Source organism: Castor canadensis, chromosome 17 (assembly GCF_047511655.1).
Source record: "Castor canadensis chromosome 17, mCasCan1.hap1v2, whole genome shotgun sequence".
Classification (NCBI taxonomy): domain Eukaryota; kingdom Metazoa; phylum Chordata; class Mammalia; order Rodentia; family Castoridae; genus Castor; species Castor canadensis.
In genome coordinates, this window is record NC_133402.1 from 15,314,830 (window position 1) to 15,341,379 (window position 26,550).

Below are 26,550 nucleotides of genomic sequence, written 5' to 3' on the forward strand. Positions count from 1 at the left end.
AGACATCCTTGTGGTCCCAGCTACTTGGGAGGCAGAGGTAGGTAGATCACAGTCCAAGGCTGGCCTGGGCAAAAGTACAAAACCCTATCTGAAAAACAAACTAAAAGCAAAAGGGCTAGGGGTGTGGCTCAAGTGATAGAGCACTTGCCTAGTGAGTATAGAGCCCTGAGTTCAGACCCAAAATTTGCACACACACACACAAAAAAGTAGCAAAAGCATTTTTGGCTATGAAGTGACATCACTTTGTTTCACAGTCACAGTTGCTGTTGCCACTAGCAGAGGCCACATAGACATGACTATCTTGAGGCCAAGAGCCTCAGTGCTACCTTTCCACCTCTTTTTATATGTGGAATCCCTCCCACTCCCTGGAGGGACACTCCACAGGTAAAGTAGTTGAACTGAGTCCCTGAAGAGTGAAGAATGACCAGCCAAGAAGCCAGCTTGCCTGACTTTTCATCAAGAGCCTGAAGGGATCAGGGGAGAGGAAGGGGTCTTTCCATTCTCTCTGACTTTGAACCACCTCCCTGACTGGCATTCCAGCACAGATAGACACTCTCTTCCCACTTCTGAATAACCAGAGGGTTCTGAGGCCAAGGTTACCAGTGGGAATTTGTCTGGAGAAGCTGTGCTGAGGCCAAAGATTTGATATCCACAGTGTGAAAACCACAGAGTCATAGATCATCAAGTGTAGCAGCAGGGGTATCATTATCTTAATTTACAGATGACTCGAGGGAAGTTAAGTGGCCTGCTTGAGCTCTCACAGCAGCAGAAGTCAGGCCGAAATATGAATTTCATAGTTCCTGGCCCATTGCACTCTGGGTGTTTTTTCCTTAGGGACAGAAGAATAGGTTTGATTAGATAATCAGTGGAGCTTTCTGGGTCTCCCAGGTCCAGTGACTCCTCTGAGTTCCTGCTCAGGGCGAAAGGATCTTAATGACGTCCCAGGAAGAGTGCTTTATTTAATTAAATTAATTAATTAATTAATTGATGGTACTGGGATTTAAACTCAGGGCTTCACACTTGCTAGGCAGGCTCTTTGCTGCTTGAGTCACACCTCCAGTTACTTTATTTATTTTCAAGACAAGCTCTTCACTATGTAGTTCAGGCTGGCCTGGACCTCACCGTCATCCTGCCTCAGCCTCCCAAGTGCACCACCACGCCTAGCTAAGACTACTTTTAGTGTCTTCCAACTTTGCCAGAGTTACCTGCAGACTGCTGCCACACACAAATACACACACAGATGCACACATCGTGAGCACACATGTATATACAGGTGCACGTGCGTATACACATATGCACGTGTATGTGCTCACTTATGCATCTTAGCACAATTCTGAGGTAGGTTTTTATTTGTCACTGCAGAGCATCAAGGGTCAGGTGGGCAGGTGGTGTGGCAACAAGAAAGAAAATCTCTATTGTATTTAAGTAAACCTGAGTGCCAACCTTGGAATCTGTAACTTCCTAACCAGGGAGCCTTGGGCAAGTTACCTGAAGCTCCCTCAGCTGCAAAGTGTGAAATCTACAGCACCAACCTACATACAGGCTAACTAAATGGCAGGCATGTGCTATCTGTGTGTTATGGAATTCCTTAAACCTCTCTGTGCCTCAGTTTCCTCCTTTGTAAAATGGAATAAAAACCCGTCTCAAAGGACTATTGTGAGGATTAAGTTAAAGAATCAATAAGTATAAAATGTTTGAACATATTGAATGTCATAAAGAATGATTCTGTGTATTGAGGGACAGGGAACTCTCTCCCACATACTCCCAGGAACCCTGCTTCTCACAAACACAACCATTTTTAAGGATGACCTTTTGGTCACAACTAAGAGGTAAGAGGGCAAGAGAGGTAAGAAGCAGACTTAGCCATTAACGTGGGAGTGACAGTAGTAATAACTACGGTGACAATGCTGCAGTTGTCCTCTGCATGGTGCTTTATGCATTGCAAACTGACTTCTCAGCCTTTGTCTCCTCTATTTCTTTGGCAACCCTCAGAATTGTTTGGGCAGCTACCCCTCTTTACATCTAAAAAGGGGGAGCACTTGTATGAATGGTCTGGGGTCCAGTGTCCAAGAGTTCTCCCTTTTAACACTGAAGCTCTTCTCAATGAACTTGGAGCCAAATTTAGATACTGAAATAAAATATATACACACAGTCCCCAATTCCTTCCCTGCCAATCCAGCCAACCTACAAGGTGTTCTATGGAGCAAAATGAATTCTGCTCTTAAGCTAAGGGTCCCAGAATCTGGAATTCTGCTTGGTCTCCAAACAAATGCTTTATTTTTGTGGGGTTGGGGGGTCGAACCCAGGGCCTTATGCATGCTAGGCAAGTGCTCTACCACTGAGCTCTGCCTTCAGCCCCCAAATGCTTTTCCAGATACTCATGCATTTGAAAGCCCCTCTCTGACTGTCTAAGATTTGACTGCTGATTGATTGCTATATGCATTAAGTTCTGGACTTAACATGGTCTCCCAGGTTTGTTATTGTTTTGTTTTGTTTTTCTTCCCTCTTGCCATCAAATAGTAATCAGTCTTGAGTCTCTATTAACTTGCTCTCAACAAATAGCCACTATATTGGTTCCATCGCAGCCCTCCTCAGTGAAACAAAACAAAGCACATTCAACCTTCCAACCAACCTCTTCTGATGCCAGAGATGATGAGAACTGAGGGGCAAAGGAATGAACTTTCTGCAAGGCTGGGGCACAGTGGACATCTGAGAGAAAGCCCATGTTCTGATTTGGCTCTTCCACCATGACTTTCCAAATAAGAGAGGCCTTTTGTTTCTGATATTAAGCTGTTGGTTCTTCTAGAAGATTACAGAATGATTATTCAGGAGGCCAAGGAATAAAAAGGAAAGAATACAGCCTGCTCCTTTGTTTATTCAGTCAACAATGTTTTGCCTTGAGGGCAAAGTCCCCTGCCCTCAAGGAATTAAGAGTCTGAGGTGGAAGGGTAAGGGGGGAGAGTGTGGGACAGATGTAAAATAGACCATCTCCGATAGGATGATATGTGTGATAACAAGTGCCTATAGGTCGGGATGTGATCAGCTCTAGACTGGCAGGATGGCCAGGAAGGCTTCACAGGAGAAATGATTCCAAAGTTGAGTCTTGATTTGGGCAACCACAGTGAGGGGAAGGGCCTTCCATGTAGCAAGAACAGCACAGACAAAAGTAGGGTAGGGTGAAGTAGCACAGATCAGGGACCCATGAGAAAGTCTGTGTAGCTGGAACATGGGCTATGGAGGGGGTAAACAGAGGGGTAAGACTGGAGACTCAGGCAATGGCTCAGATGGTGGAGGGCTCGGTCAGCTAAACATGCAGGTTTCATCCCATTCACTCACAGAAGATCGGCAGCTGATACAGGGACTGAAAGAAACAGCTGACTTTTGCTTCTAGCGCTCTTGAGTTGCAGAGCAGACAATGGATCAGGAAGTGTGAGCCTAGAGAGGGACCAGTCAGGAAGCCACTATGGTGGTGCAGGTAAGAGATGACAGTAGCTAGTCAACAGGGTTGCAGAGAGTGGATAGATTTAATAGTTTTAGAAGGGTGGATCTAATATGACAGGAAGGAAAACAAGAGGGTGATTTTTCAGCCTTTCACAGGAGAAAGAGATTGGAGGAGAGGAAGAGATGAGGAGAGATCATGTAATGGTCAGGCTGGGTGGACTTGATCCTGTGGGGCACCATTCCATATTTCCTCCAGCTGACCCACTCCACCCTTCTGCCTGCCTCCTTCATGCACACTGGGTCATAGTTCATCTTAATAGTGGATTAAGAATGGGCACACCACTTCTTTGCTGGACCTCAGTTTCCATCTGTAAGCTCACTTGGAATGGAAGCCTTCCCTCCTCCCCTGGGCTAAGCTGAGCTTTCCCTCTGAATCTTGCAGCTGAGTCTGTCTCAGTCTGATGCTGCCTGGAATTTGCATGCTGTTTCCCAAGTCGACTTTAAGTGTCTGGAAGGGAGGACTGTGTACACCCCTTGCATCTTCCACTGGCCACTGCAGAGGCTCCATCAGGACAGTGAGGCCAGTCTTCTTGAATGTGGGTCAAGTTCCTTCTCATTTTCTCTATCATTCTTTTACTCAAGAACTGAGTCCAGAGCCCATTTTTACTGCTCCCTGTGAGTAAAGTCAGTACCCAACTTGACAGCACTGGGGGTGGGTGGAAAAGGAGGGAGGAGGAGACACGGCCAAAGTCCCATGAGGCTCACAGGCTGTTAGATCCTGTGTCTTGCAGGTGTGTATGTTGTAGGCTTATATGTGTGTGTGTGTGGAGGGGTTATGGGTGTGTGTGTACATGCATATGTGACCATCCTAGTGCTTATTTCTATATTAAGGTGTGTGTGAGGGTCTATGTATTTGTCTGCATTTAAACAACCATGCACACATCAATGTATACATGTTAGTGTCTACATGTCCGTGGATATTAATGCTGGTGTATATGCCTCAGTTGTTAAATTCGTCTGTCCACACGAATGTCAGTAGCATATATATGTTCCCATGTGCCTGTCTGTGAGTGGGTACATATCTACCTAGTGTACATGGGAGTGCTGTGTGTGTGTGGTGTATAAACAGAGGCAGAACACTGTGTTTGTTTAGTTAAAAGCATATGCTCTGAAGTCTGGCTTCTTAGGCTTAAGTCCTGAATGCAGTATTTAAAAGCTATGGGGCCTTGCATGAGTGATTAATTTTTAAGCCTTGGTTTACTCTTCCCTGATTTGGGGATAATAATAGTATCTACTTTCAATGTCTAATGTCAGGGTGGGATGATACACTGCCCATGATGGCATTTAAAATAACACCTGATAAGTAGGCCATGTTGCAAAGTTATCATGGCAATGAACACGCAAGTGGTTGGGCTTGAGGGTCCAAGTGTGTCTCTGCACGTGCACATGTGCCTTCAGACACACGAGCTCAGCCTATGGTTCTACCAGAATGTGTACTTTGGTGTGGATGGAGGATCGAAGTGTACAGGGCTGGAGTCGGAGGGTCAGCGGGTAAAGTGGGGTTGAGTGAGGTCTGCCTGTGTGTGCCTATGTGTGCTTGTGTTCTACCTGGATTGTGACTCTTCTAAGAGAAAGGAATGTGGCTCATTCATTACTATACCCAGATCCCTGGGCCTGCAAATTTGCAATTGCTCAGAAAATTTGTGTTGACTGAATGAATGAAGTGGACTGGCTATTCAGAGACTATTACTCAGGATAGCATGCCAATTTGCAGAAAGAAGAGACAGGTGTAACTAGCTATCTACTTATCTAGATGAAAGAAAGAGATGATAGGTGGATAGATACACAGATAGATAGACATGCAGACTTATTGACTGACTGATAAACAGATAGCCAGAGTTGGCTCTAGTTAGGTGGAATCCCATGCACTTATTCTGGAAGAGATAGTTGATCTCATATATCCCAGGTAGTTCCAAATCCTCACCGAGGGTTATCATGGACTTGTTTTGACTGCCTGGTAAGGAAGGAGTCACAGTTTGGAAGAGCCAAACTCCATACCTCAGATATGCAAGAGTCTATTTGCTTCTTTTTTTTGGTGGTACTGGAGTTTGAACTCAAGGTTCCCTGTTTGCTAGGCTGGCAGAGCCATGCCCTTTCCCCAAGTTTATTTGCTTTTTATCTCTATGCATTGGATGCCCATGTAGAATTAGTTTTAAAAGAAGGATTTCACCATTTAAAATATTTGAGAACCTTGTTCTAACCCAATGCCTTTCGCTCTAGAAAAGGGAGAAACTGAGCTTCAAAGAGGGAAGAAAGTCAGAGACCCTGACCTCTCTTCTAGGCTGGCTCTTACTACATCACCTTTTTTGGAAGGTAGTAAAAGTGAATCCTTCAACCTACTGGGAAACAAGAATACTTTATCCCAGGAACTCTTCTTAAAGAATCCATTATCCCAGCGGCCTTGTGGGATATCTGTGTAAGAAATAGCGCCACTTATTTGAGACCTGTTGATCAGGTTGACCCCATCGGCTGTTGTGCTGGTTGGTTCCACTCATTCAGCCTCAGATTAGTGGGTGTGGGCAGCACCCAATGGTCGGACTCTGGTTCCTGACATTTCCCTAAGGCCACCATGGGTGGTCTATGGTGTGGTTGTGGGAGGGGAAAGAATTCCCTGTTGGTGGCATCTTTGTAGAGTTCTTTGTAAGTGCTCCTTACAGGTTTCCAGAAAGGGGGTCAACTCCCAGGCATTGCTGCTGGATCCCCACAATAGGATTGGCCACTCATTTTCTGTCAGGACTCCCTGCTTCAACCCTTCAGAGAAAGTGCACCACTGTCATAACAGTGAGAGGTGTTTGCTGGGGTGCCAGCATCTCTGCATCAAAATCAAGCAGTTCCCCCAACATCCAGGTCCCTAGGGTAGGAGTTTGTGTAGATCTAGGCAGTCCATTGTAGTGTGTTAGGGGACAAGGGAGCAATGGGACTGTCTTTCCTATCAGAGTCTCCAAAGTTAACCCCCCACTTATGTTCCCATGGTGACCATTGAGACCAGGAGGGAGACACATCAGAGGACACAGAGACAATGCAAGGGTCAGTTTGTTCAGTTCATCCACAGACAGGACAAGAGATGCTTGGGAGGAGTCATGGAAGAGGCCCCTTATTTGCCTTAAGACAAGACACCTCTTCTCGGGAGTTATCAACATACTCCACGCTTCTGGTAAAAGCTAGGGCCACAGAGGCACTTAACGAGTTTGCTTTCCAAGTGCCACTAATGAATGAGAAAATGTTAAGCCAGTCCAGGACAGGCCCCTACCATGAGGAAAAAAGGAACACAAATGCCCAAGAGTGTTAAAGTAGGTGAATGCTCTTCCCTTTCCCCAAACCTAGGCTGGTCTTAAGTTTCTAACACCAAGACTATCTGTGTGATGTACAGGGACCCAGCTGTGCTGAAGGATAAATGGAAGCCATTATCCAGGAGAAAAGCACGGACTTCAGTGTCAGATGCTCAGCTGGGCTCTCAGAACAGCCAAGCCAGGAGGACAGGCAGGAGAAGCATGGGCCATGCCACCAGGAACCCTGAAATGCAAGAGACATGACAGTCAAGTTTTGGGCTTTGGAACATGGCACAAATGTGAGCCTGGGTTCTTGGTCACCTGCTGCACAAGGATGAGGAAGGAAGAGCATCGTTCCATCTGGTCTGGGTTACAGATCCTGCAAGTCATGTGGTAGAGGCCAAGCTATCTAACCTAATCGTCAACTACTCTTTCCATTTTCTTCTGGGCTCACAGGAAGGCATTATCTCCCAGCTTCCTTTGCAGACAGGTCAGGCTATGTGTCTGACTCTAGCCAATGAAATGTGGGTTGGGAGTCATAGGCCTGGTTCTGAAACTTCTGACATTATCTTGCATGCTGTCTCAGCCACCATCTAAGGACCAGTCGTAAAGGATCCATGATGGGATCACAGGGGATAATGGAATTGCTAGAAGTTACCAGAAGCAGGAGCCTGAGTTCTTTATGACTGCCTGGATCATAACTGCAGACCTAAGCCCCTAGTGATTTTGTGGAGATTTACATTGCTGTGTAAAGGCAAAAAGGATTTAGGGATTTTTTTGTTATAGTAGTTAGCATTACTTATGCTGACTACTACTGAAAAGGCTGAAAGATACAGGGTTAAAAAGCCCTGATTCTGAAGCCTGACTGTTTAGCTTAGAATCCCAGCTCTATAACTAGCTGGTCAGTCCCAGGCAATATATTAAAACTCTCTGTGCCTGGGTTTTCCTATCTGCAAAGCAGAAATTAATAGAACCTATTACCTCATCAGACTTTTGTAAAGCTTAAATGAGTAATTTAGAACAGTGCCTACGACATGGTAAACACCATGTAAGTGTTGGTTTTGAAAGTTGGACGCTAAGATCTGAAACACTGGAATTATATCTCCTTTTCAGTGTTAAGGAAGAGGCAGCACATTTACCCTCTCCAACAGTTCCAACTTATACTATCTCCTCATCCTCCAAATTCAACGTCCTAGACGTGGGGAGAGGAAAAGCATAATTTTCACAAACATAAATGTATTACAACACGTTTATGAGATGAAGCCTAGAATGATGTCTGATTAATTCTGAAGCACCAGAAATGATTGAGGGAAATAGCGAACTATAAAACCCACAAATGCCCTCTTGTGGTGGTTTGCTGTCTCACCATCAGATTGACCTCTTCCTTTTCCTGAAGGTTCCAAACACAGCCCACCCTAGAAAATAAGTCAAGTCAACTGTCTTGGGAAGTCACTATTCCAGATGCTGGAACAGAAATGGATGGACTGGCAGAAATGAATGACCTTTGAGGTCCCTGACTTCAAGATGCTTTACACTGAGCTCTAGCCACTCTCTATAATCAAAGTTATTTTTCTTAACATTGTCTGTATGTTAGCACAGAATGTTAGCCTTATTTGGGAATTTAAAAAAAAAACTAGATGGGGCTTCAAAGACGAAAAAACCTTTTTCTCATCTGGGTTCACCAATGCAGGTCCTTTGCGGGGGTAGCAAAAATTTTAAAAGCATGAGTTTTCCAGTTTTTCCAAAATGTATTTCTTTAATTTATCTGCTTGTTAAACTCCAAGTCATTCATCAAAACCCTACTCAGATGTTACTGAGTGATGAAATTCTCTCCTGACCTTTCCCAAGATATTTAGCCTTTGTCACTTGCCTGCTTGTCACCTATTGGCTATGTCCCTATCTCATTTATGCAGTAAACTGTTGTTGCTTCCGCCTATCTAACTCCATTCCCATGACATTTGCCCATCTGACTCCTTTTTCTTATTTGATTAAATATCACTTTCTATAATTGTTCTTCTGACCACTTATCCATCCTGATACTCCATCTTCCTTCCTACTACAGTGACAAAACCATTGAACATTGGTTAGGCACATGGCCAATCCAAAACGAAGATTTCATTTCTTAGCTTCCTTTGTAGCTAGGTGTGGCCATTTGACTATGCACTGGCCAATGAGATGTAAGTGGAGGTGTGAGGTGCCAGCTTCCAGAAATGTTCTTTAACCCTCATCGACTTCCCTCCATCTTGACACCTAGATAGGAATTTGGCTCTCTGGCTGTCATCTTGGACCATAAAGATGGAGAAGGGATGTGCTGGAAAGAACCTGGATCTTTGAAGACTTCCTGGTACCACTCTACTTGCCTTGGACTGTTTGCATCTAAATTTCATTTATGTGTGAGAGAAATAAATGTTTAATAAAAATTTAAGACAATATTACTCCTGTTGGTAGTGTTCTGTCACATTGCCTTCTAAATTAACTTTTGTTTAACTTTTATATCTTGTTCCTACAGTGGACCATAAGCTATATGAAGGCAGGCCCTGGTCTGTCTCACTCACCATCATATTTTCCAAGCCCAGAACAATGCCTGGCACAGAGTAGGCACTCAATAAATATTTGTAGTTAAATGACTGTTTCCTCTGATAGACTATGGAGCCAGTCTTGGGTCTGATTCATTTCAGTACCTACAGTACATAGTACAGGACCTGGTCCACAGAAGGAGCTGAATAAATGTGCACGTGGTTGAAAAGGGAAAGAGAAAGAGTTGGGAGAGCTGTGGGAAAGGCAAGAGGAAATGAGGTACCTGCAGTGCTGGGGGTTCCACTCATGACACCAAGAGCCTGAGCGCCTGTGGACGAGAGCAGAATGTGAGGATCTTTCCTGAAATGCTCTGCTGACTGCAACACTATGGCCTTAGCTGTTCCAAATCCTCCTAGGGCTGGTCACATAGCCCTGGCAATCTCCACTGAAGGAGCTCTGTTATCTTTCTAAATGTATTTCATGCATCTTAAACTTAACCCTCCTAACAGAATTGTGAGCAAAGTATCCTTATCTCCATCTGACAGATAACAACAATGGTAAGGACTTGCCAAGTGGACCTTCCTGTCAGTAGCAGAGCTAGGGCTCGAATCCCAGTATGGCTGACTTCAAAGAGGAAGTTCCTAACTCCCCTTCTCTCCAGGTTATTTCATGACACCACAAGAAGCTTCAAATTGAGGACTCAATAAAAGTGCAGAACAACTCAGGGCAGAGCCTTCTTCACCAGCCAGCTTCTGTTTATCCACCTGGAGGATGGCAGTGACAATAGGGCTGAGCTTCTTGGGTTACTGTGAGTACTCAAAGTAATAATGCACAGAAAGGAGTTTGCACAGTGCTAGGCACAAAGAACGTACTGTCATTCTGACTATTATTAATATTATTGCATCTTCATTTCTTTAGGGCAAAAAAAGATTCTTTCATTGTTTTGCATTTCTTGACTCCTCCATTCTGGTGGAAATAAAAACTATGACAATGCTGCAAACCCATGTGTAAGGTGGGTGAAAATTTGTGGCAGTTGGAAGGCTTTGCTTATGTTGTATCTCTACGATATTTAACTAGGTTTTGGAAAACACAGTTGTTCACCAGAAAACAAAGTTACATTTAAGTAGGAGTTAGGAATTAGACTTTACCCACAAGGGACTGAGTTATGGAGACCTGGAGCAAGTAGAATAAGAAAAAGGTTATATGCTTTGGAATCAGACTGAGTTGGGTTCAATCCTAACTCCTACCACGCCTAAGCAGGGGGATCTTAGGTAAGTCCTTTAATCACTCTAAACCTTGCTTTCTCATCTGTAAAATGGACACAGCCATGGGAGGGTTAAATAGACTGATTGGTAGAGCATAGCCTGGTTTCTAGCACACAGGAAGCCTACCCCAAATGGCAATGTAATTTCACCTCATAGACAGCTCCACCAGTGGGGGCTGGACTGAGAAGGCAGAAAAACCCTGAGTAGTTGGTATTGGTGACCCCAGGCATCTGTGGTTAACTGTCCACAGTTGTCCAGCTGGCCTTGTCACTAGGACTTGGCCACTTACCTCTCCTAGTGATGGGTCCCAAATCTAGAACCTGGGTTAGGTTGATGGCTGGTACTTCACTGCGGAGCTGACTTCTTGAGCATGTCTGTGGAGATAGAAAACTCTTATATCAACTCTGCACGGTTCCTATGCAGATTACCCCGACCCTGAGCACCTCTGGCCTAGATGCCAGGCCTAACTTCCATCTGGCCCTCATTCTGAGGCTGTGGTATTCTCAACCTAGAGAGGTCTCACTGTCATGGCAAACAGATCTGGACTTGAATCTCTTCTCCACTCTCCTTTATTTTTTATTTCTTTGGTCATACTGGGGTTTGAACTCAGTGCCTCACTCTTGCTAGGCAGGTGCTCTACCACTTGAGCCACACTCCCAGCCCTCTACTCTCTTTTTGCTGTATAGTTAGGGGCAAATGACTTCATTTCTCTGTGATGTTTCAGCAGAACATACCTGGTTTTCAAGATTAAAATGAAGCACATAGTAAATACTCAGTCAATGACTACCATTCACAGGTAGTGTCCAGGCTGAGTAAGAGGAGGGATACTGGAGTCACAGCTCAGCTGGGCACATCAAAGCTCTGATACTTCCCCGCTGTGTATGACCCTTGGGCAAGAAACTTCTCTGAGCCTCAGTTTCCTTAGTTGTACAATGAAGTCAATTAAAAAATTAAATATTTAAAGGGTTGTTGTGAAAGTTAAATTAAATAAGATGTGATGACAATTTCAGCACAGTATTTGATATAGGGTAAGCACTGAGACAGTCCATGCCAGGATGAGAATCCATTATCCAAAGTGCTTGGGACTGGAGGTGTTTTAGACTTAGGAGCTTTTCAGATTTTGGAACATTTGCATAGGCTTTATCAGTTGATCATCCATAATCTGAAAAATCTGAAACCCAAATGCTCCAAAATCCGAAACTTTGTTGAGACAGAGACTTACTATGTACCCCAGGCTGGCCTGGAACTTGCTGTGTAGTCTAGGCTGGCCTTCAACTTATGGTTATCCTCTCAGACTCCTGAGTGCTGAGACCAAAATCCAAAACTTTTTAAGCATCATGTGGGTTGTAAAAAGTTTTGGACTTCAAACTATTTTAGATTTCAGATTTTTGGATCAGGGTGATTCAACTTGTATTATTATCATCATTCAAAAATATGTATTGTGCCAAGAAAAGCTGGTCTGCCTCCCAGGGACACAATAATTGCTTATAAATGGACTTTCATCTATTCATCCTCTTTCTTTCCTCTCTCACCCATCTATCCACCCACTGTATTTCCATCTCTTCAGGCATTCTATGCATTCATGCATCCATGTATCCATCCATCCAGCCATCCATCCATGTCTCCTCCATTCCTCCATCCATTATTACAATAAATATAAAGACAGTCTATTGGGTAGCAGGTCCCATGTCAGGCTCTCAATAGTCCACTCCAAAAAGACACTCACTGGTTGGCACTCTTCATTAAGAGAATCACAGAGATGAACCTCGCAATGCAGGAAAACAAGGTCATAGTTCCCAGCAAACATGAACATCTGCACGGAGAATCGGCTTTCTGAGGACACCCCGTTCTCCTGCACGTTGATAGTGGAATCACGTTGATTTGGGCAGCTAGGAGGGTGAAAGGCCAACATATAACTTCCAAACAGTACTAAGGCCCTTTAAAGAGCCCCCCCACTAAGCTCCTTCCATTACTGCAACATTGCCTTTCTCTGTTTCTCTGTGTTTCTTCCATAATTTCACATGGTTTAAACTATTTGGGGCACAATTTTTGTAGTGAGCTAGATTGGTTTTAAATCCCAGTCCACCCCAATTTCTGGCTATGTGATCCTAGGCAAGTGTGGAGACACTAATATCTACCTCAAAGTATTGATATGAGCACTTAGTGAGACATCTGTATCTATTCTTAGCACAGTGCTTGCACATAGCTACGCTCAATGATAAACAAGATCTAGTGTCATTACTATGATATGAATAATGATCTGTAGGTATGCATTTTCCTTTGTTTTTGTCAGTGGATGGCAGTAAATGATATTTTGTCCCATAATATTTGTAATACATTTTCACATTGGTTAATGTTAACATCTATATAATAGTCCACCACTACTTAATTTAGCTATTTTTGAATAAAAATCTTATTAGCAAAGTTGTCAAGAACACTGAAACAACAGACAATCATTGTTTCTTTATCCTGCTTACCCTTATTTGTATTAATACTTTAGGTTAAAATATTAGGGGTGGTATTCCTGTGTCAGAGGATACGGTTACAAGAATTCCAAATTACTTCCCAATGAGGTAAAGCAACTTACACAACTGCCAGGCGTGGATGAGATGAACATTTTCCCCAAACTTTGTTAAGACCAAAAGATAGTTCCAGAGTCATTGGATACCTGTTTCTGATGATGAAGTACTTCACAGGATCATCTCTGTCCTTCGTGGGTGTGGCATAGCAGTTCCTCAACAACAAGTTAAACCTGGAGGTGTCTCCTCTTTCCAAGATGGCACCCACATACAGCATGGATTCTACAGACAGCACTACATTGTCCCCTTCATAAGGATGTGTGTAGCTTTGGTCTTGGAAGAGGGCCATCCTGACAGTGAACTCGCCTTCCCCACCCACATTGATGTTCAGAGAACTGAGACAAGAAAAACCATAAGAAACATCAGGTTTTGATCACAGACAGAGACATAAATCAAGCCCTGCGCATTTGCAAAAGCATGGAGACAAAGGTACATTTCTGATCTCTAACCAAGCTATTAAACCATTCTTTTCAATGGAGCATGTATTATCTGATAGGCACTAACTTGACAAACAGACAAGTGTGTCTCCAGGGTTTCCACCAATTCTCCCTGCATGGCAGGTCACATATATCTCTGATCCAAGGATTAAGGGTTAGTGCCCACCACTGTCTTATCACCTGAAGAATGGGGCTTGGGACCAGTTCTTCAGGTTCACCATTTTTAGCCTCAGATCTTTTCCTTCCATCCCACAATCTTCAGTTAAAAGTCAATTTTAATAAGGCAAGTACCTTTCATTTTGATTTTTTATGAACCACGGACTTCAACACAATATAGTCTGAGAACCATAGAACTCCAAAATTTCTCAGCCTCCTGATCCTGACATTCTGTGAGCCCAGGAGGTAATGAAGGCTTTCTGACAGCTCAGAAAGTCTCGTAGCAAGTCTAGAAGCTCTAAAGACTTGATTCAATGGAACCCCATTCCAGGCACAAAGGTACAGCAGTGAACAGAGAAGAAAAAAGCCTTGCTTAGATTGAATCCCATGCAACTGCTATTTGATTCTACTTCCAGTAGGGGAATGGAGGCTGTTTATCCAATCAAAGATGGTCTCAACTTAAATCTCAAGTCTCCCTGCTCTGCACCATCTCCACTCTGCCAAGATTAGGTGCGGAATCACTGTTCCCTGGCCCAAAGCACCCCGCATTAATCCTACATTGCATTTATCTCATTTGTAAATAATTATTGATATAATTATCTGATTAATGCCTTTCTTCCTTCAGGTGAATGAACTTGTCCTCTGTTTTTTTCCCAGGCACATTTATAAGCCCCGTTTCATGTTGCATTGCTTCCTAACAATCTTTAATATTCACAAGATATTCTATGCATGCCTTGTTTATGCTGAATGTCCTTAATAGGCAGTCAACAAATATTTGTGGAATGAATAATTGAATGAGTGAAAGCTCCCAAATTGAGTTGATAGCATCTTTTGTGCTGGAAGTTGAGTGTAACCAAAGTCAGGGTTATGGGTCAAAGGACAAGGGTGAGTGTCATACCTGACAATGGGCTGAAGTGCAGTTTGGAGGCTGACCTTCATGTCCAGTGGGTAGGCACACTGGAAGTTGATGTTGACGATGAAGTCCCTGATGATAAAATCGGTGGCCAAGGACAGGGTGTTTTTGTAGATGGCATGGGTTCCATTACTCTTTGGCGTAAAAACAAAACCACATATGTTTACATGAATGTGTGCAGGTATGTCTTGAACTCAGATCTCTCTGATTCCAGAGTCGGTGTTCTCAGCCATGTGGCCACTCTGCCTCAATGAAGTAAAGAGGTCTCTTCCTCTTGTGATACTGACCTTTTATGGGAGGGGGAAATAGGTGCACAGAGTAAAAACTGGAAAATAAATGTCTGACCCTGGGGAAGAGTCAAGACCCATATACTTGCTCCTCTCTGTATCCCTTCTACACTATTCCTAGTTAAGAAAATCATATTCCACTTGGGCACCAGTGCTCATGCCAATACCTGTAGCTACTCCGAAGGGTGAGATCAGGAGGACCACGGCATAAGGCCAGCTGTGGTCTCATGATGAAGCAGGGAGGAGGGCCAGAAAAGAGACAGGTTGTGTGCTGATAATGAGGCAGGAGGAAGGGATGGCAAAGCAGAGAGATAAAACTTAAAAAATGGAACCATGAAGGTCACATAGCACTAAGGAGATGAAATAGCCAATAAAGTCACATGCAGCCAGAAGTGGGTTGAGCTTTGCTTTTTGCTTCTGTAATCTATTTGCAAGGGTATATAAGGTGAGACCCCTTTGTTCTCAGGGCTCAGCCTTTGGACATGACTCCGCTGGGTCTGTGCTGGCACAATAAAAGGTTGCTTCCTGCTAATCTGCCTCAGTGTCCTGAATCTCAGCTCGTAATTTCCCACAACAATGTAAATACCACTTACCTCAAGGATGTTCCCACAGGCACTGGCCTGGACCGGGCTGGTCACAGACATCCAGTTCCCATCTTCTCTTTGCATGATGCTGCTACAGTTCCGGTCCCTCAGATAGGCGATGACCTCCTCCCCAAAACCCAGGTCTCCCAGCAAACACTTGTCTAGTGTCACCTTGACCTCATTGGCCCTGCAGTCCAGCTGAGGCTGCAAATTGTAAGCATCTGGAAAGCCAAGAGATGGGAATAGGTATGTCACCAATGGGAGGTCTCTGAAGACTCTGCTCAGAAGATTCTCAGACTCTTGTGTCCAGGTCCAGAACAAAGTTTTATTGAAAGGAGGGAGAAAACAGGAGGAGGTGGAAACAGGGCAGTCTTTGCAGGGTGGGCTAGGCTGGGTCTACAAAGTATCATGGGTCTACCCAAGCCCCAGGATATGGTTTTCCTTCTGGTGTTTTTTTGTATCTGTTTTTTTCAGGATGTGGATGGTGACACATCCTAGGGTAAATAACTCAAAAATACCTTGTGACTTCCTATGGCCTTGGCATGTTATTTTAATCTTATGGAGGCTGTTTAAATGTTTTTCTATTAGAGATCTTAAAGAATCCTCCATTTTCAGTTCTTTTTGCATATCCCCATTGCTTCATTGGGCTGGGACAAAGAAGAGTTTCTTCTTTCCCTGTCACTAGCCTGCCTGAGGTGAAGTGGAGAGGGGTCTGGAAGCAGTGAGCAGAGCCCACTTTGCCTGCCATTTGGCAAAACCACCATGCCCACCAGGAGGCTTGACGGACTAGAAAGGGTCTGAGACCCAGATGGAATTCCCACTCAGTCTGGCAAAGAATCTGTGGCCCAAGATTCCCAAGTATCCTATGTGCGGGTGTAGCTAAGTTTCTCTTAGTCTAGAATGGTCCTGCATTCTAGACTACAATGAAAGCTAGATATCCACTTTGTGAAGTCAGTACAGCTAACCAGGCTCACAGCCATTGCATTCAGTCATGCATTCATTCATTCACTCAACATTTATTCAAAGACTACTTCTTGAATGTTTATCTGTGTCTTGTCCCAGGAGTCTGCCATGTCCCTAACCATGAAGACTGTAGATATTTGAACACAGCTCCCACCCTTGTAGAGTTACTGTCTTTAGTTCCTTGTGCCCAAGTCAGAATCATTTTCTGAGGCCATGGTCCAGTGACTGACCTGGACATTTGTTTTGTCCCTGCCTTCCCATCCTTACAAACCCTCTGGCTTTGTAGCAGGCACACTGGAGAACCCGTGGTATTCCCCCTGCCTCAGTTCCCATGTCTCCTAACTCTGATCCACACCTTGTCCTGACCCGCTAATGCTCTGTCTTCCTGTCCTGTCCATCCAGTAAGTACATCAACCACTGGTCCTGGGAGCTACTCACCAGATCCATTGAAATCCTGTCGGCAGACACAGTTCCAGACACCATCTTGAGTGAGACACTCCTCTTCAGGGCGGCAGGCATTCTCGCACCTGTCCTGCACAGTGGAGGGCTCTAGGAGATGGAAGATAGAGGAAGAGGGACAGGATGCACAGCAGGGTATGTCTCAGACCCCCAAATACAACTCTCTCATTCTGTCAAGGGGCAGGGGTCTTTCCATGGCCCAAACCTCAAACTCAAGTTTCCTGATTCTCAATACAGAGGTGTTAGTGATGGCCCTGAAGGTGCCATTGATTGGAATGTTTACTACAGGCCAGACAATATTCTAAGTACTTTCCATGTATGAGCTCAGTCAGTCCTCACCATAACAATATAAGTCAGGGTAGCACAATGGTTAAACCAAGGATGCGTGGGCTAGCGTGTCCGAGTTCAAATCCCAGCTCTCCTACAATTCCAGCTCTATGATACTGAGAGGGCTACTTCTCTGTGCCCCAAATAAGTCACCCTTAATCTGAGTGACTAAACTTCATAGGCTTTGTGGAATGATTCAGTGAGTTTAAAACATTTAAAGTACTTAGGATAATAGCAGGTTGCTGTAAGCCCTATGTGTTAGCTGTTATTCTTGTTGTTATCCATTTTTTTAGGTAAGAAAACTGAGACTTGAAGAGGTAAATTAAACCAAATGAGAATGAAATTGTGTTCTTAGTGCTATACTGTTTGTATCTGTAAGTCAGGAGATTTCACTTTCAACTTGGAATTTCTGGCTTTACTTGGAGACCTGGCACTCCCATTGGGCAATTTCCAGCAGGCACCAAGTCCAGGCTGTTCTGCATAGCCTCCTCTTAGCCAGTTCCCCTTGCTCTACCAACTCCTGTTGCCCAGTCTTGCACCTGACGCTCACCTGTGCAGTATCTCAGATTGCACTCAGGGGAACCCTCGAACCGGTACACATGGTAACCGCCTGGGCAGGCCTTCACTAGCACCTCAGAATTCCAGAGACAGCAATTTTCACTCCAGTGGGCACAGGCTGTGCGGTTGACTATGCCATCCCCAAGGACGGGATGGGGACCACTGAGCCACATGGGAGCAGCTGACTGGCATCGGAACACTGGCACACAGGTCTCTGGCATTCTGATTCCTCCTTCGCCCACAAAGCGGTACCAGCCGTACATGTTCTTGTCACAATTCTGGGATTCTTCTGTGTTCTCCGTGCTTCGGGAAGGGTCATCCAGGAGCGTGTAGTTCTGGCAGGGATCAAAACAGACGTTGGCTTCTGGGGTGCCAGGGGCTCCACATGCCAAGTCTGACCCGTAGGAACTGGATTCTCTGGGGTTTCTGTAACCTGAAAAAGGGAGAGAGAGGGCTTACATTCATTGGGTACCTCCATAGCCTTCAAGGTTTTTATCCCCACTACACTCTACTTTGGGTGTGCCCAAATGAGGCCACCAGGCACATGATCCATTAATTAAACACCAACATCCCATCAATGCACCCAGAATTACAAAGAGCTTCCTGAGGGTCAGGCATAGCAGCCCTGCTTTTCTCATAAATGTGATGCAAGTTCCGTTGGAAAATCCAAGCATCACTAAAATAAGTAAAGTGAAAATGGAAGCTGTCATAGTGCTTGCACTGATAGGACCTATACTAAAACAAAAGTTGTCCCAATCCTATTCCATTCCCAGAAGTAACCATAAATCTGTTGTGTAGTCAGTGTGATTTTTTAAAATTAGGATATATTTGCTGTACAGGAGAGATTCATTGTAACAATTCCAAATAGACTTATATTGTACATTGGTTATATCACCCCCACATTTCTCCCCCTTTAACCCTTCTCTGCCCCACTTAGAGCAATTGCAAGAGGTTTCTCTGTTCTATTTCATGTAAGTATATGAAATTTATCCATTACATACCCTGATCTTAATCTCCTTCATTCACCCCCTCCCTCAAGTGACCCCCCACATCAGTATAATTTAAAAAAGGCATACGTGTTGTTCAACCTGTTTTTCCTACTTGCATTTTTTGACTTCCTATAGCATATATAGGAAGTCAAATATAGGCGCTGATCCATATTAGTAGATACAATCTTAACACAAGATCTCTCATCCTTGGAACTATTGGGTTGTTTTTTTATTGAGGGGCCATCCTCACCATAGAATCATAGAATGTTTAAGAATGTTGAAGTCTGTAAATAGTCTCCAGGCTTTGCCAAATGTCCCCGGGGGCAAAATCACCTCCAATTGAGAACCACTGTTTCAGCAGGAATATTTCTGATTGTTGGTCTTGCACAGGTATTTTTATTTTTTATTTTTTGGATTGTTTTAGGGGTTGTGATGTATGAAGAGGCAAAGAAGGGATGAAAGAGGATGGTAGAGGCTGGTCAAGGGGGTTTAAATCCAGCTCTGCATCTGCTATTTGGGTGACTGAGGCAGGAAATTAGTTCTCCTGAAACTCTGCAAAACCGCTCTGAGGGCTAGTTTCCCATACTTTCCTCCCACACCTTGAGTCATGCTGTGTCTGTCTGTCCTGTTATTGACTTTTAATATTTCTTTCAATGATTCCCTTTAAAATTGATTTCATCTAAAGGAATAATGTCAACAATATCATAGGTATGATGCACTAGTTATATTATTTAATATCCATGAAAATAAATATATAACCATTGACAGTATTTTAAAAGAATTTGTTAGGCACTGTTAGAGTGGTGTTGGGATATTGGGTGCTCCATTTCGGGAAGGAAGCCTTAAAGAACTGTTAGAAAATTAAGTGAGGTGATTGGTGTAAAATGCCAAGCATAGTCCCTGAGTCAAGCCAGTTGTCTTTAATTCCAATTTGTGGAATAGCATGAGTGCCCGGATGATGAACTAGGCTCGCCCACAAGATCAAGTTCTTATGACACATGTCAAAGAGGCTTTTCAGAAGAAGATTTTCCAGCCTTGCTCATGCATGTGTTTTAAGGAAAGGAATCACTGTCCTTGTTATTCTTGGATCATTTCCTGCACACCCTGTGTTTTCTCACTGGAGGCTGTGAGCTGAGTTCTCCCAACCTCCCTCCCCAGGTCTCACCTGTGCACCCCGGTCTTGAGCCTGAGAACCCTTTTTAACAGGTTCTAAGTTGCCCAATTCATAAGTCATTGACAGATACCAGAGCGATTGCTAGTGTTGTCTTTTCATTCTTGCAGATTAACCACTTGACACAGAGGAAAGAGAAAGCAACTGCCAAAACAAAGTGACTGGGTGATTTATCTCCTTTTCTCCTCCAATCCAGGCTCCCTGATGGCCCCCAGACATGCGTAAAGGAAGCTATGGTAATTGGTTTCCCTGTCCTTTTCCAGGAATTTCCACTTTGACTCTGAGAGACTGTGACTTGATTCTTTTTTCTCTCATTGTGTTCCCCTTCACTTCCAGTACTCAGTCTTTGCTTTAAACTCTGCTGTTTATCTTGCTAGCCTGAACCACTTCTTCAGTACCACCCTGCTCATCTCTGGTCTTATTGGGCATCTGAGATGCCAGGTGACCAGAGCACTCACCTTGCTGCACCGTAGATGCCAATGTCAGAATGCTGGAGGCTAAGGCCACACACAAGAGGTTTGAGCCCATCATCCTTTCCATAAGGTGAGGCATTGCAGGTCACTCTACAGCGTGAAGACTCTTCATGCAGCTGCAGGAAAGGAAAGGCCCACGTAAGGACAGGTAATACAGGTGTTTACTTTGGGTATGAGGGTAAGATGGGATCTCATATCACTTTAGCATCTACCATGTGACACCACTTGTACTAGTCCCTTACCTACTTTCTTTCATTTAAGGCTCTGAACCACTGTACAGGGAAAGCATTAGTATTGTCCCCCTTTATGATGTAGAAACAAAAGACTCAAGGATACACTCATCCATGCAATATTTATTGAGCTGCTTCTGTGTGTTAGCATGGTGCTAAAAGTTAAAGAGTTTGCTTAGGACAACAGGCCCAGGTTCTGAGAAACAAATGTTGGTCTCCTTCATGAGGTGAGCTAAGAAGAGTAAAGGATTTACCAGGAGATGAAGCCAACAGCAAGCAAACCAAAGGCAGGTCAGTCTTGTAGGATGTCCTAGAAGGGTCTCAGGAAAGTCTCTGTTCAGGTAGAATTAGAAGATCTGGAGATCGAAGGAGAGGATTATAGTGCTTGAAAATGCATACAGACAGAAGTCCTAGCTGCCTTCTTTATTACTTTTATGCAGGAGATCCTGCTAAGAGCCCCCCTGTCCACCAAGTGTCCACTTTACAACTTCCATGAAGGTGGGACCATGACTGAGACCCATGCCTCTTGCTCCTAGCACAGAATTTATCACACAAGGGCCACCCAATAAAGATTTAAAACCTGAATGCACAAATCAGTGGGGGTCAGATAGGAAAGGCTGTCCACACTCATGTGGCATTTACTATCCTAGGAAACTGTTGCCCCAAAAAGGGACAACATCTCTGGGGACTTCTCACAGTCTCTGGTGGACTTGAATTGGAGGTAGAAATTTGGAAGTTCATGGTGTGAGAGAGCAGGGACTGAAGAGTACAAGAACTATGGTTCTTAGAGATGCTACCCCAAGTGGACACCTGTCTTCCTTTGGGAAGGACAAGAGCAACATCTATAGGCTTGGCACAACCAGCCGGTGTCTGGAACCCTGGCTGAGCAGAACGTAAAGTGTTTTCAGGAGTACTTGACAATGGCTAAGGTCCAAACTCCTTACTGGGTTCTGAAAGTTTCCAGAAACAAATGACCCTAGCAAGTCCAGTGAGTGAAGAGGGCAGGGCTCCCAGGATTAAGAGAAGTCTTGTTGGAGCTTGGAGCAGAACTTACCTTGGGGTGAGAACCCAGCGCCTTCCTCCTCCTCTTGCAAGTGTGGGAACACAGCCTGCTGTGGGCTGGCTTTTTATTGCAATTTCCTACCCATGTGGCTCTCCATGATTGGTGCTGAGGTCGGTCTGTGGTTAACTTCCCAGGTAAGATAAGCGATTTACCGCTAAGGGTGGAGAAAGAAGGGCCCTCCCCATGTCCCATTGTAAACCCTTCCAGAAGTCTCTCCTTCATGAGAGCGCCTCTCTATAAACAATTGCAATGTGTACTGAATGGTGAATTCATGGGCACTGTCAATTTGTATCCATTAATTCTCACACACTTAATCCTTACAATAAACCCATGAAGCTGGTGCCATATTTATTCCCTCAAGCCAAACACTAATGAAAAGGAAGTTTAATACCAAAAGGAAAGTGGAGAGAAACCAAACAGCACTTGTTTGCACAATGGATTTCCAATGTTCCTTGTGTTCTTAGCTAATTACCTTAGAGAAGTTCTGTCAGGTTAGCTTGAGACCAGTGAGAACAGGGAAATAAATAAGGAAGAGGGGATTGGTGTTTCTCATTCTTGGCCCACAGAACCTACTTAGATATTTAACTCCAAGGCATTTGGGAATGGCCCATTTGTGGTGACTTGTGGAATAGAAAACAAGAGGCTCCTGGGAAAAACCAGGCATCCGAATAGCCTCCCCTCCAGTTGCTTCTGATAGGTAGGGTACCCTGGAGAGTAGAAGATACAGACTGAGGAGAGGCAGTAGACAGTCTGGCATGTTTATTTTTTAAACACATTTTTACTAGCATATATTAGTTGTCCAGGGGATTTCATTGTGACATTTCTATATATGCTTACAATGTATCTTGGTTAGATTCATGCCTACCATCCTTCTCCCTCATCCCCCTTCCCTCAACTTAATATGATTTTGACAGGTATCAATGTTTTATCTTCATACAAGTATATAACGTACATGGACCATATTCACCCTCTTTCACCTTCTTCATTCACCCTCCTCCTCCCAGTAGTACCCTACATGTAACAGTTTTATATTCCTATCCTTCATTATTTAAACTGTGTATTCATTGTTCAAAGGGGTTTCACCATGGTACTTCACCAGTGAATATACTGTACTTTAATCAGTCTAACCCACTCTACTACTCTTCCTTACGCTCTCTCCCCACCTCCTACTATTCAACAGCTTTTAGTGCATTTCTTTGTGCCTTCTTCCTATACAGATGCAATGTATTTTAGTATTATTCACTCGCTATCATTTTCCCTCCTCCCTCTAGTCCCAGCAAACAGCCCCACTATTGAATATATATATGTATAATCATGTTTGCATTTATGATCCAGTACTTTTAACCTCCAGGACTGGACATGGTGGTTGAACTCTTGGGGTTAATAAAAGAGTCAAAGCTTTGGCAGAACCAATGGCCCCCATCTCTTCTTTGTTTCTCTGGGACTCGTTAAGGAGCCAAGGCTACTGGGAGTCTTGACATTGGTAATGTCTTCTAGAAAAATCTCAATCCAAACAAGAAAGAGGTGCTACAAGCCATATTCTCTACTCCTGGCACAGTTGGAGAAAACAACTGGGGACAAATCCTCCAAATGTTGGCTTACCACACGTGGGCCTATGACATAGCTCACTCTTCTTTCCGTTTGGCCAGGGTTCATCCAGTCTCCCCAAGGGTTGCTTCTAACCTTCATCCTTGTAAGTGGGGTTTGTAGCCATTATCACCTCTTATCCTAGTGCCCTCAGAAGGTGTCCTGAGTCCTGCTTCAAGAAAATTAAGGCCACAACCTAACCTTGCTCTTTCCCCTATGTCCCTCCTCACCTATGATCACTCTCCTTTCTTTTTAAAAAATGTGCAGTATCTATTCATTTAGATTAGATTTTTATTTATGATAAAAAGTTATATTTTTTGTATACAGCATTAATGTTTTGAAGTACATATTTATTGCAGGGTGGTTAAATATAGCTAATTAAAAATGCATAATGTCACAGTTATCATTTTTTGTAAAGAGAGCCTGTAACACTCACTCTCTTCACACTTTTCAGTACAAATAAATTGTCATTTACTAGAGTCTTCTTGCTGTATGCCAGATCTCTTGACATTTATTTCTCCCATCTATGCTTTGAAAAATAAGGAGATTTCACCTCACCCCAGTTAGAATGGATATTTTGTCAAAAAGACCAAAGAAAGCAAATGTTGGTGAAGATGTGGAGGAAAGGGAATCTTTATATACTCTTGGTGGGGGGAGGTAAATTTAGCACAGCCATTACAGAAAACAGTATGGGTATTCCTCTAAAACTTAAAAATAGTCCAGCAATCTCACTTCTGTGCTGATATCCAAAGGGAATGAAATTAGTATGTTGAAGAGACATCTATACTCCCATATTTATTGCAACAGTACTCACAGTAGTCAAGAAGTTATGGAATGGCCTAAATGTCTATAGAAGTTGGATGGATAAAAAAATGTGGTATATAAGCACAATGGAATTCTATTGGATCTTATAAAACGAAGCAAATCCTGTCATTTGAGACATGAATAAGTAAGCAAGGCACAGAAGGGACAAATACCACATGAACTCATTCATATGTGGAACCTAAAAATGTGAGTCTCATAGAAGTAGAGGTGTAGAATGGTGGTTGCCAGAGGCTGGGGTTGGCAGAGGTTGGGATGCGGAGACATTTGTCAAAGTCAACTCGTTCGTACTCTTCTGACCCTTCCATTCCCAGTTGAACCACCTACTGCTAAGGTCATCTCATAACCAAGTCTCCTGGGCACTTTTTCTCATTCCCTCGTCACTAGATGTGTCTTCTGTTTCCTCTGGGCACTCTGACTTCCTTGACTCCCTGTAACATTCTTATCATCCTAAACCTACTTGGATGTTCCTGCTGTTGCCACAGAGTCCTCTCCTCCAGTTGTCTGTAAAAATGCTGGAAGGTTCCAGTTTTTGTTGTCAATGCATATGCTCTCTGTGGGAGTGTCAAATGACCTCATGGCTTGAATTACTGTCCACAGGCTGATCAGTTTCACACCTGCACCCAACTTGGGTTACTCCTCTGAACTTCAGATCCATGCCCCCAGTGTCGGCTAGGCCTCTGCACATGGGCTGGGATGGCTGAGGCCCCTTCAACTCAGCACCTCCAAATGTGACCTCATTAATTCCCCTGAACCTTCTCCCTGGCACTGTATCATTTACCTCAGTCAGAGGTACAACTGCCCACTGTCACCTAAGTTGGAAACTTGGCTGTTTCCTGTCTTCCTCAGCCCTCATTCCCAATAGCACCAATCTTGCCTTTCCACCTTTCAAGTGTGTCTTGACTCTCTCCTTCCAGCTGAACTTCCGCATCTTAACTTAGGTCACCATCTCGTATAAAAGGGAGTATAGTAGCTCTTGAATGGGTCTCCTTGCTTTTGTTCTGTGTTTCTGCTTTCTCCCCTGTACCCAGAAGGCACCAGGTCAACCCTCTGCATTATCCTCCATTGCCAGCACTCTATACTCCCTGGGATCTGACCCCTGTTCATAGTTTCCATTTCACTCACAGCTTCTACTGCACATTCTCTGCTCCAGCCAATGCGTGATGCTCCAAACTCTTCCCCATCCCCTAACCTCTGTCCCAATCACTCTATGTCCAGCCCCTTCCTATGACCACCTCTTCTAGGAAGGCTTTCCGGATTCTATGGACTGTCCAGTACTCCTCTCTCTGCTCCGACTCTAATCACACTCAGTTTCTTGGTAATTTGTCTGTCTCCCTCTGATGGCTGTTAAGGTCTCAGTGGACAGGGATCTTATCTCTGTTGTTCTAAGCAGCACCTAGAAAGTATTTGTTGAGTAAACAAATGAAAGAAATCACAATATGCCAGTGAGTGGTGCCTCAAATGTATGGCTGTCCAAATGGTGGTCAACTTTGGTAGACAGACATAAGAACCTGCCCCAGGACTTTTTACTTGCTATTGTTACCGTCTGTAATGTTCTTCAGCCATCCCCCCGGTTCACCCCTTTGCTTCTCTTCACCTCTGTTTATCACAGATGACCTTGCCTAATCATCGTATATAAAATCACATCCTTGTGCTATCCCTTTTTCCTTGAATCTTTTTTCTCCACAGTACTTGCCACTGTCTACCACATTTCTATGTTATTGTTTCAATATGTAAGTTCCTTATCAGAAAGGGCTCTGTTTTGATTGCTTGCTGTTGCTTGGTAGAGAGCCAGGCATTGAATTAATACCCAAAATATCTGTTGCATAAATTGAGCTGAATGACAGAAAACAAGAAAGGAAAAGAAACAACAAGAAACAGAAGGGCATTATGGCTTATACTCTCTCTACAACAAAATTAGAAATAAGGGCAAAATAGTTTCTGCTGGGTATTGAGGGGGTGGGGGGGAGAGGGAGGGGGCAGAGTGGGTGGTAAGGGAGGGGGTGGGGGCGGGGGGAGAAATGACTCAAGCCTTGTATGCGCATATGAATAATTAAAAAAAAAGAAACAGAAGGGCAAAATAGTTCTGATGTTCTTTCTTCCCACCTGCCCTCCCCAGTGCTTGGTTCTGGCCTTCAGTTTTATTTTCCTTGGCCCAGACTTTTTGTTTGGCTGTACCCAGGTCAAAATACAAATGAGTCTACACATGGCCAGTCAGGTGCAGCTGACCACAGACTGACCATGGGCAGGGCTGGGACCACCCTGTGGGCCTCCTATGTCAAGTTTTTATGTAAAGGCAGCAGACATGCACATTTAGTGTGAATCAGTGTGATAAGACAGCTCTTAGCATGAGACACATGTCCCAGTAGCCCTTGTTTACAGAAACACACATGCTATTTT

General features: G+C 44.0%; 1 protein-coding gene across 1 annotated transcript; it reads right to left on the minus strand.

The window, feature by feature from the left end:
• Positions 1-6,343: 6,343 nt before the first annotated feature.
• Gp2 (glycoprotein 2) lies at positions 6,344-21,770 on the minus strand. The gene is made up of 12 exons (XM_020180055.2): positions 21,733-21,770; positions 20,933-21,034; positions 20,434-20,564; positions 17,808-18,248; positions 16,910-17,020; positions 15,518-15,729; positions 14,623-14,771; positions 13,221-13,466; positions 12,279-12,441; positions 10,842-10,926; positions 9,571-9,615; positions 6,344-7,014 (listed from the first exon to the last, which is right to left on the minus strand). The coding sequence occupies exons 3-12, from the start codon at positions 20,525-20,527 to the stop codon at positions 6,956-6,958; spliced, it is 1,605 nt and encodes a 534-aa protein (XP_020035644.2). The 5' UTR covers positions 20,528-20,564; positions 20,933-21,034; positions 21,733-21,770; the 3' UTR covers positions 6,344-6,955.
• Between the last annotated feature and the right edge of the window lie 4,780 nt (positions 21,771-26,550).

What these genes read in the sequence shown, in the direction of transcription:
- Gp2 (XM_020180055.2), bottom strand. Translation starts at nt 20,527, where the DNA reads ATGCCTCACCTTATGGAAAGGATGATGGGCTCAAACCTCTTGTGTGTG. An exon ending in GGCATCTACGGTGCAGCAAG is followed by an intron (nt 18,249 to 20,433) that starts GTGAGTGCTCTG and finishes TCCCTTTTTCAG; the next exon opens with GTTACAGAAACCCCAGAGAA. An exon ending in TTAATGAAGAGTGCCAACCA is followed by an intron (nt 10,927 to 12,278) that starts GTGAGTGTCTTT and finishes CTATCTCCACAG; the next exon opens with ACATGCTCAAGAAGTCAGCT.